The 14,708-nt window shown below is 49.3% G+C and overlaps 1 protein-coding gene across 1 annotated transcript in view; it reads left to right on the top strand.

Annotated features, from left to right (window-relative positions):
• LOC140407278 (diacylglycerol lipase-alpha-like) overlaps window positions 1-13,350 on the top strand; it is a gene marked incomplete at both ends in the record, with an annotated part of 45,483 nt that extends 32,133 nt beyond the window's left edge. Inside the window, 2 exons of the mRNA XM_072494890.1 lie at window positions 11,491-11,633; window positions 13,282-13,350. Coding sequence (XP_072350991.1) covers window positions 11,491-11,633; window positions 13,282-13,350 — 212 coding nt within the window. The remainder of the gene's footprint in view (window positions 1-11,490; window positions 11,634-13,281) is intronic.
• Window positions 13,351-14,708: the final 1,358 nt, after the last annotated feature.

Consider the following 14,708-nt stretch of genomic DNA (forward strand, 5'->3'; position numbering starts at 1 on the left):
TCATCTGCCTTACCCGTAATGCTCCTTGCATTAAAACATATGCACTTCAGGCCACCAGACCCGCTGTGTTCAGCAACTTCTCCCCGTCTGCTCTGCCTCAGAGCCACACTGTCCCTATTCCCTAGTTCTCCCTCAATGCTCTCACCTTCTGACCTATTGCTCCCGTGCCCACCCCCCTGCCATACTAGTTTAAACCCTCCCGTGTGACACTAGCAAACCTCACGGCCAGGATATTTATGCCTCTCCGGTTTAGATGCAACCCGTCCATCCTATACAGGTCACACCTGCCCCGGAAGAGCTCCCAGTGGTCCAGATAACGGAAACCCTCCCTCCTACACCAGCTGTTTAGCCACGTGTTTGTCTGCTCTATCTTCCTATTTCTAGCCTCACTGGCACGTGGCACAGGGAGTAATCCCGAGATTACAACCCTTGAGGTCCTGTCTTTTAACTTTCTGCCTAGCTCCCTGAACTCCTGCTGCAGGACCTCATGCCCCTTCCTGCCTATGTCGTTAGTACCAATATGTACAACGACCTCTGCCTGTTTGCCCTCCCCCTTCAGGATTCCCTCTACCCGTTCGGAGACATCCTGGACCCTGGCACCAGGGAGGCAACATTCCATCCTGGAGTCTCTTTCACGTCCACAGAAGCGCCTATCTGTGCCCCTGACTATAGAGTCCCCTATTACTATTACTCTTCTGCGCTTTGACCCTCCCTTCTGAACATCAGAGCCAGCCGTGGTGCCACTGCTCTGGCTGCTGCTGTTTTCCCCTGATAGGCTATCCCCCCCGACAGTATCCAAAGGGGTATATCTGTTCGAGAGGGGGACAACCACAGGGGATTCCTGCACTGACTGCCTGCCCTTTCTGGTGGTCACCCATTTCTCTGCCTGCACCTTGGGTGTGACCACATTTACATAACTGCGATCTATGACGCTTTCCGCCACCTGCATGCTCCTAAGTGCATCCAATTGCTGCTCCAACCGAACCATGCGGTCTGTGAGGAGCTGCAGTTGGGTGCACTTTCTGCAGATGAAGCCATCCGGGACGCTGGAAGCCTCCCGGACCGGCCACATCTCACAGTCAGAGCACAGCACCCCTCTAACTGACATTGCGTCAATTAATTAAAATTAAAATTTGTCTTTTTTTTTTAATACTTTTTTTTAAAATTGCAAAGTTACTGTCAACTATCTGTTTCCTAGCACTAGATTTCTGATAGAAATGCGATAGCTAACTATAATATTCTCCGATCTCTGGCTTAGATATCCTCTAAATTATAATTAAGTTATTATGTTTAATTAGTTCCCAAATACTCAAATTTTTTTTTTTTTTTTAAATTTAGGTTAGAATCCCAACCAGCCACTCAGGTCACAGCTTTTCTGTGATGTCACTTCAGTTTCCCCCCGACACACACAATTTGAAAAAAGGTATAAAAGTAAAAATCACTTACTTACCTTCTGAGTGTCTGAGATGTTCTCAGGTTCTCTCGCTGACAGAGACTGCTCCTCCACCTCCGATCCTTGACCTGCACAATGCTAATAATATAATAATATAATATGGCACTTACCTTACACCAATGGGTCTTATTATTAGGTTAGAGGAGGAGGGCGGGTGGGAGACACTACACGTGTAGTGTCTCGGGTTTCCTCTCCACCAGAATTTATTGGTTGGGGGGGGGGGGGGGGGGGGGGGGGCTTGCCAGAGGTCGAACTTCCGGTTCCCGCCTTATATAAAAACAAATAAAACAGAAAAGAAGCACAGACACGGGACCAGGTAAGGCTTTTTAAATACACTACTCACCTCCCAGAAGGCCCCTGCACACCGCTGCCGCCGAAATCCAAAGGGCTGCTCCTGTAAAGGTAAGAGCTTTTAAACTCACTACTCACCTCCCAGAAGGCCCCTGCGCACCGCTGCCGCCGAAGTCCAAAGGGCTGCTCCTGTAAAGGTAAGAGCTTTTAAACTCACTACTCACCTCCCAGAGTAGTGTACGGTGGGGGGGATGTGTTCCCCACATCCTGCCTTCCCCATTTTAACCCCCTTACATCCCCTCCCCCCCCCTCCCCGGCCCCTCGCTGACCCCTCAAACCTCTTTAAATAAATCAATAAATAGCTTCGACCTTTGGATGAACCCATCTGCCGACCCCCTCAGAGCAAACTTGACCTTCTCCAGCCTCAGGAATTCTGCCACGTCACTCACCCACACTCCTTGTTTTGGTGACTCCGAGTCCCGCCACCCAAGAAAACTTGACCTTCGAACTACCGGGGAGGCAAAGGTCAAAACATCAGCCTCTCTTACCCCCTCGACCCCTAGGTCTTCCGATACCCCAAATATTATCACCTCTGGACTTGGAACCACCTTCATACCCAGGACCTTGGACATCACGTCGGGGAACCCTTGCCAAACCACCTCAGTCTCAGACATGCCCAGAACATGTGGATGTGACTTGTGGCGCCCCCCACGCACCGCCCATACCTATCCTCTACCCTCTCAAAGAACCTACTCATCCTCCCCACCGTCATATGAGCCCTATGCACCACCTTAAACTGGATGAGGCTTAACCTCGCACATGACGAGGACGCATGAACCCTCAGCAAGGCCTCTGCCAAAGTCTCGGCCCTCATCTCCCCTCCCAGCCCCTCCTTCCAGTTACGCTTCATATCCCGCACCACGGCTCCCTCCCACTCCAACCAGTTCGGATCCTTATCCTTCTTAAAATCGGAGAGATGGAAGCCTGTGACAATGTAGGGGGGAGCTCCCCCCTCACCCTTGCTTCATTATACACCCTCACCAACAGTGGCCCCAAGTCCGCCCCAAACATCTTATAAAACTCTCCCGGGAACCCCTCCTGCCCTGGAACCATCCCTGCCTGCATCGTCCCCTACTATCCATCACCTCCCTCAGCCCAAATGGGGCCCCCAGCCCTTGAACGAGCCCCTCCTCCACTTTGGGAAACTCTAACCCATCCAGGAACAGCCGCATCTCCTCCTCCCTGATTGTGCGGCTCCAACTCTTAGAGCCTCCTATAAAATGCCTCAAACACCCCATTCACCCCCTCCGGCTCCATTACCATCTTGCCCTCATTATCTCTAACTCTACCGAAATCCCTCGCTGCCTCTTGGCATTCTCAACTGATGGGCCAACATCCTGCTCACCTTTTCCCCCGGCTCATACACTGCCCCTCTGGCCCCCCCACAGCTGCCCCACCGATTTCCCCGTAAAAACTAATCCAACTCCATCCGGAGCATCTGCCTCTCCATCAAGAACCCTGCCTCCGAATAACTCCTGTCCACCCCCCCGCCAGCAATGCCTTGTCCAAGACAAAAAAATCAACCCGGGAGTACACCCAGTGCACGTGGGAGAAGTATGAAAACTCCTTCGCCCTCAGCCTCCCAAACCTCCACAGATCCACACCCCACCCCGTGCACTCCATAAATCCCCTCAGCTCCTTCACCTCTGCCGACACCCTCGACGACTTGGGACTCGACCGGTCCAAGCTCGGATCTATGACCATGTTAAAATCCCCCCCTCCCATAATCAACCGATGCGAGTCCAAGTCCAAAATCTTCCCCAACACCCGCATAATAAAGTCCACACTTTCCCAATTTGGGGCACTAACTTTCACCCAACCCACTGGCATCACTTCCAATTTCCCCCTCACCATCACATATCTCCCCCCGGATTGGCCACAATACTCTTCCCCCCACCCCTCACCCCTCGAACACAAGAACACAACACCGCCACCCCCCCCCACCGTCTTGATATCCAGCCCCGAATGAAACACCTACCCCACCCAGCCCTTTCTCAATCTTGTTGGTCCCCTAGCTTCAGGTGCTTCACCTGCAAAAAAAGCCAAGTCTGCCTTCAAACTCCTCAGATGTGTGAACACACGCAACCGTTTAATCGGCCCATTCAGCCCCCTCACATTCCACATGACCAACCTGGCCGGGGAGGCCATATCCCTTTCTAGGCCAACCCACATCACGTGACCCTCCAGGTCCGTCCTCGGATGTCTACCGTCACCGATCACTTCCCATGTCAGCAACGGTCCTCTCTCCATGCCTTCCTCTTGGCAACCCCCCACTTCACTCCCATTAACTCGGCCGTCCTGCTAGCATTGTGGCTCCTGCCCAAGGCCTCCAACCACCCTTCCTCTCTGCAGTTCCCCGACCAACCCAACCCAACCGTCAACCCCTAAAGAGTAACAAAAGGCACACTCACCAGCGTTGCTCCCCGAAAGAACATCTCCCAGAATGCTCAGTACCAACACTTTACAAAACACACAAATCTCCTCTAAAGTTCAATGTCCTCACACTCCTCCCAGTCCGTTGTCCTTCATAAACTCCCATCAGCCCTGGCATGTCAAAATAAAACTGTCGCCTCTGGAACGTCACCCACAGGTGGGCCGGGTACAATACCCCAAACTTCACCCCCTTTTCGAAGAGGGCAGCCTTAATCCAATTAAACCCGGCCCTCCTCTTCACCAGTTCCGCACCCAGGTCCTGGTACACCCACAGCTCGCTCCCTTCCCCGGTACATATCCTGGTCTGCCTCGCCCTTCAAAGGAGCTTCTCCTTGTCCAGAAAGCGGTGCAACTGCACGGCCATCATCCTCAGCAGTCCGCCCGCCTGCGGCCACCTCCTCAGCGTCCTGTGCGCTTGGTCCATCTCCAGAGACTGATCAAAGGCTCCCTCCCCCATCAATTCCTCCAGCATTCTTGCCACATACACCACGGCCTCCGCACCTTTGGTGCCTTCAGGCATCCTGACAATCCTTAAGTTTAGCCTCTTGGAGCGATTCTCCAGATCCTCCACCTTCTCCCTCAGCCTCTTCTGGCTCTCCCACATCACTCCCACCTCCCTCACCAACGAGGCCAACTGTTCCTCGTGCTCCCCCAGTGCCTCCTCCACTTTCGGGATCGTCAGCTGCTGGGATTCCAGCCTCTGCTCCACTCGCTCGATCCCAGATCTCAGCGGTTTCACCACCTTTGTTGGACTACTAGGGCTTCTTTCCTCTTCTGCTGAAACTTATTATTTAGGAACTCTACCAACTGCTCCGTCGACCACTGGGCAGACAGCGCGTTCCACCCTTGTCCTCCGCCATCTTTTCCTGTAGCGCACCATGAAGACTCTCCTGCTCGATTTGCTCTTTCTTCCTTGCACAATTACTTGTCTGAGAATCCATCCTCCAGCCACACCAGAGGAGTATTATATCCCCCAGGCACTCCTGTACCTTTTGCCCTCAAATACTTTGCCCTTTGGGCAGGGAAAAGTCTGGAAAAAATCCACCTTGAGCGGGAGCCACCAAAGTGCGACCACTCACTCTGTGGCCAGTACCAGTAGTCCAAGCTCATCCTTTTCATCGTCCTCCACATTAGACGAGACGTGCATCTCCTCTATCTGGCATCTCGTCCCCCCCGCCCTTCAAAATGTCAGATTGTGTAGAGCACAGCAGACCACAATGATGTGGGAAATCCTCTAGGGAGAGTATTGGAGAGCACCACCTGACCAGTGTAGTCATCTGAAACGCATCTTCAGCATGCCGATGGTCTGCTCAATCAAGGAGTGTGTTGCAGAATGAACCATATTGTACCTCACGTCCGAAGCACTCTGTGGCCGCCAAATGGCCGCCACAGATCAATTGCACAGCCTTTGTTAATAAATGTTTTTATTGAGTTTTTGGTATAAAAAAACAAATATGATCAAGAAGTGGGAGTTAAACAAGAGCATATATAAGAAGTAAGCCCATAACAATTTACTCATAGATCGATTTTGACTATTTACATAGATACATCATAGTTTCCCCTTCCTTTTCTTTTGTTCCTTACAGTGTTTTCAGTTGCGATTATGGTCCCTGATCCCCCTTATTGTGTTGTGGCTACCCCTCCTAATTTTTGGCTTCCTAGTTGTTGGCTACAAACAGGTCTTGGAACAACCAGGTGAATGGCTCCCACGTTTTGTGGAAGCCGTCTTCCGACTCAGATGGCGAATTTAATTTACTCCATTTGGAGAAATTCCAACAGGTCGGACAGCCAGTCTGCAGCTTTGGGTGGTGCTGCTGACCGCCAGCCGAGCAGGATTCCCCGACGGACGATTAGGGAGGCAAAGGCAAGGCCGTCGGCCCTCCTTCCATGAAGAGATCTGGCTGTCCTGATACCCTGAAGACTACCACTCTTGGGCATGGCTCCACCCTCATCCCCACCACCTTGGGCATTGCCTCAAAGAAGGCAGATCTGTCCTGAACCCTGCAAGTCTGGGGCAAAACCAGAACATGTGGCCGTGATTCGCGAGGCCCCCTTAGCACCATTCGCATCTATCCACCACCTCCTGGAAGAATCTGCTCATTCGGGTTCTGGTTAAGTGGGCGCTGTCTACAACTTTTAGCTGCATTAGGCATAGCCTTGCGCATGTGGAGGTGGAGTTGACCCTGTGCAGTGCTTTGCTCCAGAGTCCCCACCTTGTTTCATACCCAAGTCCACTTCCCACTTCTCCCTTGTCTCGTCCAGTTGCGTGTTGGCCCCACTTAGCAATCACCCGTACATGTCACCACGGTTCCCTTTCCCTAAGATGTCCGCGTCCAGCAGATCCTCCAGCAGTGATTGCCATGGTGGTCATGGTATGTCTTTGTTTCCCTTCATAGGAAGTTTTTGGGTTGTAGGTACCTAGGTTCGTTGCCCCCCAGTCAGCTGGAATCTTTCTGTCAGCTCTTCAAGCGTTGTTAACCTGTTGTTGGTGTAAAAGTCCCTGTCAGCGTCCCCTGTTTTGTCTCGAGCTTTTAAAAGAGGCGCCCATAGTCACCAGCGTGAACCTGTGGTTTTGCAGATGAGGGCTTTATTGGACATCTCAGTTAGCCCAAATTTTGTGCGAGCTCACAGGGTAACTCACACAGATCTACATTGTCTGCTTTTGATGATTACAGATCAATTGCACATTGAGAGAGTGGAAGCCTTTCTTAATGATGAATCATTGTAGCTGCTGCAGCCAGGGATCTCTTAATACCACATGTGTGTAGCTAATGGTACAGTGCACCCATGCGGAACTGGAGATGCGGAAAATCCCACTGCTCTGGCAGTCTAGCTAGGTTCATCCAGGGAGAACTGGACAAAATTGTGTGCCTTACTAAATATGGCATCAGTGATATCTTGGATGTATTTATGAGTGAAGGATTGTGATATTCTGTAGTGGTCCCCAGTCGATACCTGGAATGATCCATTTGCAAAAAGGTTGAATGCAATGGTCTCGTTTAGAACCATTGGCAATGGATGGCCTCCCTGTCAGAACCCCCCGATGAATGTGGCAAGTGTGAGCCACCACATTACTTTACAAGAGAAAACGTCTACAACACTGTCTCTCTCTCTCTCATCTACAAGTTTGAGAGGTGTCTTCGGTACATCTTGGGTCTTGCCAAACACCTCTGTGGAATTGATCTGTCCTCAGTTTCTCGGTCTTCATTAAACCCCGCTGGCCCATGGTCCTCAGGTGAAGCTCTCCCCTTTGCCCTGCTTGAAGGTGACAGGCCCTTCTTTTAATAATAATAATCTTTATTGTCACAAATAGGCTTACATTCCGCATTACATGCCACATTCCGGTGCCTGTTCGGTACACAGAGCGAGAATTCAGAATGTCCAATTCACCTAACAGCATGTCTTTCAGGACTTGTGGGAGGAAACCGGAGCACCCGGAGGAAACCCACGCCGACACAGGGAGAATGTGCAGACTCCGCAGACAGTGACCCAAGCTGCGAATCGAACCTGGGACCCTGGCGCTGTGAAGCAACAGTGCTAACCACTAATGCTACAGTGCTGCCCACTTCTCAGTTGCATGAAAAAGGCAACATTGCCTGCTGCCTCCATTCTGCACTTCTCTTCGTGGCTTCATTATCAGAGACATGATTGACATGTGATGATCACGTTCCATTGTCAAGCTGAGGAGCTATTGTGATGCCTTTGGGCTGTGCTCATTCCAGGCATTCCATCCCCAGATTTTCCCTTGCAGCTGTGACAGCCTCAAGGATGAGTTTCCCATTCCCTAGCATCCTAGGCATGACAACGCATTCACAAATGGGGTTGGATCTAGATAGCCAGGAAACATCAGCCTCCGAGCACTGTCAGTCTCTCTCCTTCGAATTAGACTGGAGCCAACCTTGTACAAATGTAATGTCTGTAACTGTTGAGCTGTGTAAATCCTGGGCACCTCAGCTGCAATGCGTACGCGTCTTTGGAGCATTTTGTATGTGTTCTTTAGCTGTGGTCCCTTTACAGTTGGATACTTCTGACCTTTGCATGTTCCTCTACGAGGGACCATTCATCACTCGACAACCAATTATTCATACACAATAAACATTTGACCCCAAACTGTAATGAATTCTTGCAAGAATGCACACAATGAGTAAAATTGCCCAAGTCCTTCAGTTAGCATTTGAGTCTTCCTAACATGTCTCAGCTGAGCCTTGCTCTCCATGTGCTGAATCAGTCCAAAGATGGAGTACAAAGAACACAGAACAATACAGCACAGGAACAACCTTTGCCAAAACCCTCAGCACTTCCTTGTGCCGTATCCCTCTATGCCCATCCTATCCATGTGTTTGTCAAGATTCCTTTTGAACGCCATTAATGTATCTGCTTCCACAACCTCCCCTGGCAACGTGTTCCAGGCACTCACCACCTTCTGCGTAAAAAACCTGCCTCGCACATCTCTAAACTTTGCCCCACGGACCTTAAACGTATGCCCGCTGGTGACTGACCGCTCCACCCTGGGAAAGAGTGCCTGCCCATCCACTCTATCCATGCCCCTCATAATCTTGTAGACCTCTATCAGGTCAACCCCCAACCTCCGTCTTTCTAATGAAAGCAGTCTGAGTCTAACTCCGAGTAGTCAACTCCTCCCACAAGCCTTCAAATCCCTCACTTGACTTTTTTTCTCAAGGTTGTTTGTTAACTGCATCATTGCATCGGCAATCAAAATGGTGCTGCTCCGCTTCTATTATGAAATCAGCTTCTAAGCACCCCCCTCCCAACCATGTCACCATCCAAGACCTTCCTCTAATCCTGCAAGTTTCCCTCCCTCCAATCACTCTCCATTCTCCCCCTTTAAACATGGAGCCCATAATTATTCTTGCAGATATCCCCATCCGTGCCTTAACCATTTTCTGTGGATGCCTTATGCTAACCTCACCCATCCCCATCTTGAGGCCTTATGTACAGTGACCTATTGAGATCCCCCCCTCCCCACCCCAATTAGACCATTGAGTGCCTGCTCTTACATACCGGCTCCTCATTTACAGGCTATAGATATGTCCACTGACTGTGACTGTGCTATCTCTATCCCAGACCAAGCCTCCAACCCACAAGACCAAAATGTGTGAGACTGACCATGCCTCCACACCATGCTGTGCACAACCACACACCATGCTGTGCACAACCAACACAGCACAGATGGGCCCATCCCCTGCCTTTATTGTGACCAAGATATATGTTCCAGGCATAGCCTTGTGGCATGGTATGCAATGCTCCAGAACTGCCTTTGTTTTCTGGCCCTGACTACATGATGTGCTGCACTAGGATCTTGCCTCAGACTTATTCCCCCTCTATGAACCACCAGCCACGTGTCTCTGTCTACCCTTTTCCTCCTGTGTTCCAGTCAACCCCTCCCCCACTCATTTGTCCCTGTCCAATTCCAGTCCCCCCCCCTTCAAGCATGTGCCTTCCACTCCTTTCTTGCCCCTGGCTAGTCTCACTGCGCTCCCCTCACCATCCCTCCCAGTCCAGGTTCCTTTCCAGGTGGAAAACGTGCTTTCCATCTCCAATTTCCCTTCCCATTGGTCTTGCATGTGCAGCCTTGGCATGGAGTCAGAGCAACTGTCAGAAAAGCACGGTGAAAGGTAGGCAACCGCTCTGTGTACAAATGTCAAAGTCATGAGTGAAGTGTAGTTCACCAGGTACACATCCAGTCATGGTTCACACCGGCCTAATTAGCCACTGGCGTCGACATTAGAGTTCATAGAACATAGAAAAATACAGCACAGAACAGGCCCTTCGGCCCACGATGTTGTGCTGAACCTTTGTTCCAGATTAATCATAGATTATCATAGAATTTACAGTGCAGAAGGAGGCCATTCGGCCCATCGAGTCTGCACCGGCTCTTGGAAAGAGCACCCTACCCAAGGTCAACACCTCCACCCTATCCCCATAACCCAGTAACCCCACCCAACACTAAGGGCAATTTTGGACACTAAGGGCAATTTATCATGGCCAATCCACCAAACCTGCACATCTTTGGACTGTGGGAGGAAACCGGAGCACCCGGGGGAAACCCACGCACACTCGTGGAGAATGTGCAGACATAGGGAGGCATGTAACCTAAGCCATCATGAAAGTTGGGAGGGAACTCTTCCTCATCGTGCGTGAGGCTCAGCCTCATACAGTTTAAGGTGCTGCACACGGCACACATGACTGGGACAAGGATGAGCCGTTTTTTTTGGGGGTGAGGACAGGTGTGTTAGGTGCTCAGGGAGCCCAGCAAATCACACCCATATGTTCTGGACATGCCCAGCGCTGGAGGAATTTTGGAAGGGCGTAGCGAGGACGGTGTCAAGGGTGGTAGGATCCAGGGTCAACCGGGCTGGGGGCTCGCAATATTTGGGGTGGCAGAAGAGCCGGGAGTGCAGGAGGCAAAAGAGGCCGGAATTCTGGCCTTTGCGTCCCTGGTAGCCCGGCGAAGGATTCTTCTTCAGTGGAAGGATGCGAGGCCCCCAAGCGTGGAATCCTGGATTAACAATATGGCAGGGTTCATTAAATTGGAGAGGGTAAAATTTGCCTTGAGAGGGTCGGTACAAGGGTTCTTTAGGCAGTGGCAACCGTTCTTAGACTTCCTGGTAGAACGGTAGACATTGGTCAATGGCAGCATCAACGCGGGGGGGGGGGTTACTTTACTTTATTTCTATTTCTGTTATTTACACTGGAGGGTCCAGGGGTTGTATATAAGTCGGGGTGTTAATGTTAATTTATTATTTATGTACAGGGGGGAGGGGGGTAGGGAGGGTTGCTTTTCTAGACCGTGTTTTGTACTTAACCCTGCTGGGTTCCTTTTTCATTTTGTTATTGATATTTTATGAAAACCTTAATAAAACATTTTTATTTTTTTTAAATGAAAGTTGGGAGGGGAATATTGCAATCCATTTTACGCTGACGGTAAATGGAATTTTGGCTACCATCTGAATTTTTCGATCCCACTCACCATGATGCCCACTGCTGATGGAACCGGAAATTACTGCCCATTACGGAAGTACGGAAGTTGGAAAATCAAGCACTTTAAACAATGGACAGTTATGAAATAGTCATTGATATTATTTGAATGTTTTAATTAAATACCGGTAACTCTCGCTTAGTCATCATTACCACTGCTATCGAACAAGTTTGTGAGTATGTGCCACTTGTGAATATAGTAAACAGCAAAACCAAGAAAAACCTGTGCTTAGGCTTCTCTTATTTACCACCAGGGAAAAGGGACCAAACATTATGGATTAATCGTGGTTGGACATTCTTTAGGAGCTGGAACTGCAGCTATTCTTTCTTTCCTGCTCAGACCCCAGTACCCCACTCTACATTGTTATGCGTACTCTCCACCTGGAGGACTTCTTAGGTAAGTGCATATGTTATGTTGTAAATAGATATCACTGCACTGGAGTTGTTAACCAACCGGATATGTCTAGGATGGCCAAACACACAGTTGCAGATGTTGATTCTGCGCACGTGTTCACTTTCATGGGATGTGGGCGTCACTGGCAGGGCCAGCATTTAATTGTCCATCCCTAGTTGCCTTCAACTAAGTAGTTTACTCAGCCATTTCGGAGGGCAATTAAGAGTCAACCATATTGCTGTGGGTCCGGAGTCACATACACCTAAATTCAAAGTTAACCTGAACAGGCCACTGGACAAGTGTGAGAAATGGAAAATGGGCAGGTGAAGATTCCTACTCTGGTTGGTACGAAAAGCACATTCATTGGGCAGAGAAATAAGGACTTGATGAGGAATTACTGTTTTAATTAAATACCGGTAACTCTCGCTTAGTCATCATTATGAAAAAATTCTACTGAGCACTGACATTAAGAAAGTGCTTTGTGCCCAAGACTTGATATTGTTTATCTTAATTCACACAAGATTCACACAAAAAATGTAAACAAATGATTTGGTTAATTGGAGTATTAATTGAGTTCCAATTTATACCAATCATCACGACCTTCAATGTAAAAGAGGCTTCTTTCAAGATTTGTTTAACAAACGATTCATAGTTCTAGTCACTTGGTAGTACAGAGATATTGCTGTAAAAGGAGACATGTCAAAGCTTTTTGTCTTGCACATTAGGTCACTATGTCAAATCTTTTCAGCCATAAACATTATTCTATTGGTTGTGGTAGTTTCTGTAAGTTTACTAATATGAATTGGATTGATTGAATTTACTTTATTAAATTTCTTTTTGCCAAAACACAGAAATACTAACATGGTAGTGTACTATGGTAGGTGTATATTAAATTAAAATATTATTGACTCCTCCTTAACCTTGTACATTAAGTCACCACCTGATGTAATACTGAACCTTCAATACCAAATTGTCCCAGTCCCAGTGTGTGCTCCATTATGGTTTGGTTAACTTTTCAGATATTACAATCTGACTTCAATATCTCTGGATTAGGGGCACATTAGTCAGGATCCATAATCTTAGTTCTAACTACCAATCCTGCTGGAATGTACTTGTTTGGATGTTGTATGCGGACAGCTTTGGCGTCTGCTGTGATTGCCGCAAGATCAATCTGTTGATGACCACAGCTTACACTCACAAAGAATGTGACCAGTTACTTGTGAGCTTTTTGTGCCATGTAATTATGTCCCAGAAAGAATCATTGCCTTTAGGAGAGGAGAAGAAAGAAAATGTTAATTTTGTTTTATGTGAAAAATGTACATAATAGATGTAAATGTACATCTTATATTTCTCGAGGAATTAAGGGCTATGGAGAGAGAGCGGGTAAATGGAGTTGAAATCAGCCATGATTGAATGGTGGAGTGGACTCGATGGGCCGAATGGCCTTACATCCGCTCCTATGTCTTATGGTCTTATATCAATTTACTGCGGTCTGCTTTTGAGTTTGTGTAAATGTGACTTCCTTTGCTGTTTTTATTTGATCTGCTGATGTTCGGTGCTGAATGTCTTTTTGCATGATCATGTCTCCATCTTAGAGTAAGTAATCAGTTTAATTGTTCTTTTCTAATATATCTTCTAATTTAATCCTTAGCTGTGATGCAATGGAATACTCTAAGGAGTTTGTGACGTCTGTTATCTTAGGGAAAGATCTGGTACCAAGGCAAGTTGAGAAATCTTATTTATTTTTGCCATATGCTCAATCCACTGTACTACACTGGAACCTCAATTTTGTGCTTTTTTTTACTATTTACAATCTTGATTCTTTGCCAGAAGTTTTGTAGATCTTGAGACTTAGTTTACATGAACCAGCTTTATTCAATTGTTTTGCATTGATTTTTCAGTTTGTGTTGCGATCCAGCAAGATCGATGTTCTGGATATGGAACACATGGTAGATGTATTTATTCTCTCAGTTCTGATATTTAGCTTTTAGTCTTGTTTATCTGCCCTTGAGTCCTGGCTTTCAAAGGGAAATGAGCAGTAGTTCGGAAGTCTACAGTTATCAATGATTGTATCAATTTTATAATGATGAAAAGTATCAGGGGCGGGGATTCTCCGCGAACCGGCAGGGCTGGCAACTCTGGCGCGAAGGACTGGCGTGAACCACTCCGGCGTCGGGCCGCCCCAAAGGTGCGGAATCCTCCGCACCTTCAGGGGCTAGGCCGGGGCCGGAGTGGTTTGCGCCGCGTCAGCGGGCGCGGAAGGGGCTTGGCGCCATGCCAACCGGCGCCGAAGGGCCTCCGCCAGCCGGCGCAAGTTGGCGCATGTGCGGGGGCACCAGCATGTGCTGGTGTCATCCCAGCGCATGTGCAGGGGGAGTTCATCTCCGCGCGGCCATCGCGGACTGTTACACCAGCCGTCGCGGAGGAATAGAGTGCCCCCACGGCACAGGCCCGTACGCAGATCGGCGGGCTCCGATCACGGGCCAGCCACCATGGGGGCACCCCCCCGGGGCCAGATCCCCCCACGCCCCCCCGAGGACCCTGGAGGCCGCCCGCGGAGCCAGGTCCCGCCAGTAAATACCTGTCATAACATACGCCAGCGGGACTGGCCGAAAACCCGGCCCATCGCGGGCCGGAATATCGCCAGGGGGACCGCTGCCAACGGCCCCCGACCGGCGCGATTCCCGCCCCCGCCAAATCCCCGGTGCCGGAGAATTCGGCAGTTGGCAGGGGCGGGATTCACGCCACCTCCCGGCGATTCTCCGACCCGTGGGGGGTCGGAGAATCCCGCCCATGGTGTTTGTTTGGATCATTTATGTAGAAGTGTCATAAAATCAAATTGCACTAAGTCCAAAGATCTGGAGGTTAGGTGGATTGGCCATGCTAAATTGCCTCTTAGTGTCCAAAAGGTTAGGTGGGGTTACCGGGGACTTTCCAGGGGCCGGTGCACACTCGATGGGCCGAATGGCCTCCTTCTGCACAATAAATTCTATGATTCTATAATAAGTCTGCCTGAGTTTATGGCGCTCTTGTTTAGTTGCTATGTGGAGGTTCTCTCTATTGTGATAAATAGAGATG

Source organism: Scyliorhinus torazame, unplaced genomic scaffold (genome assembly GCF_047496885.1).
Source record: "Scyliorhinus torazame isolate Kashiwa2021f unplaced genomic scaffold, sScyTor2.1 scaffold_1425, whole genome shotgun sequence".
NCBI classification, from domain to species: Eukaryota; Metazoa; Chordata; class Chondrichthyes; order Carcharhiniformes; family Scyliorhinidae; genus Scyliorhinus; species Scyliorhinus torazame.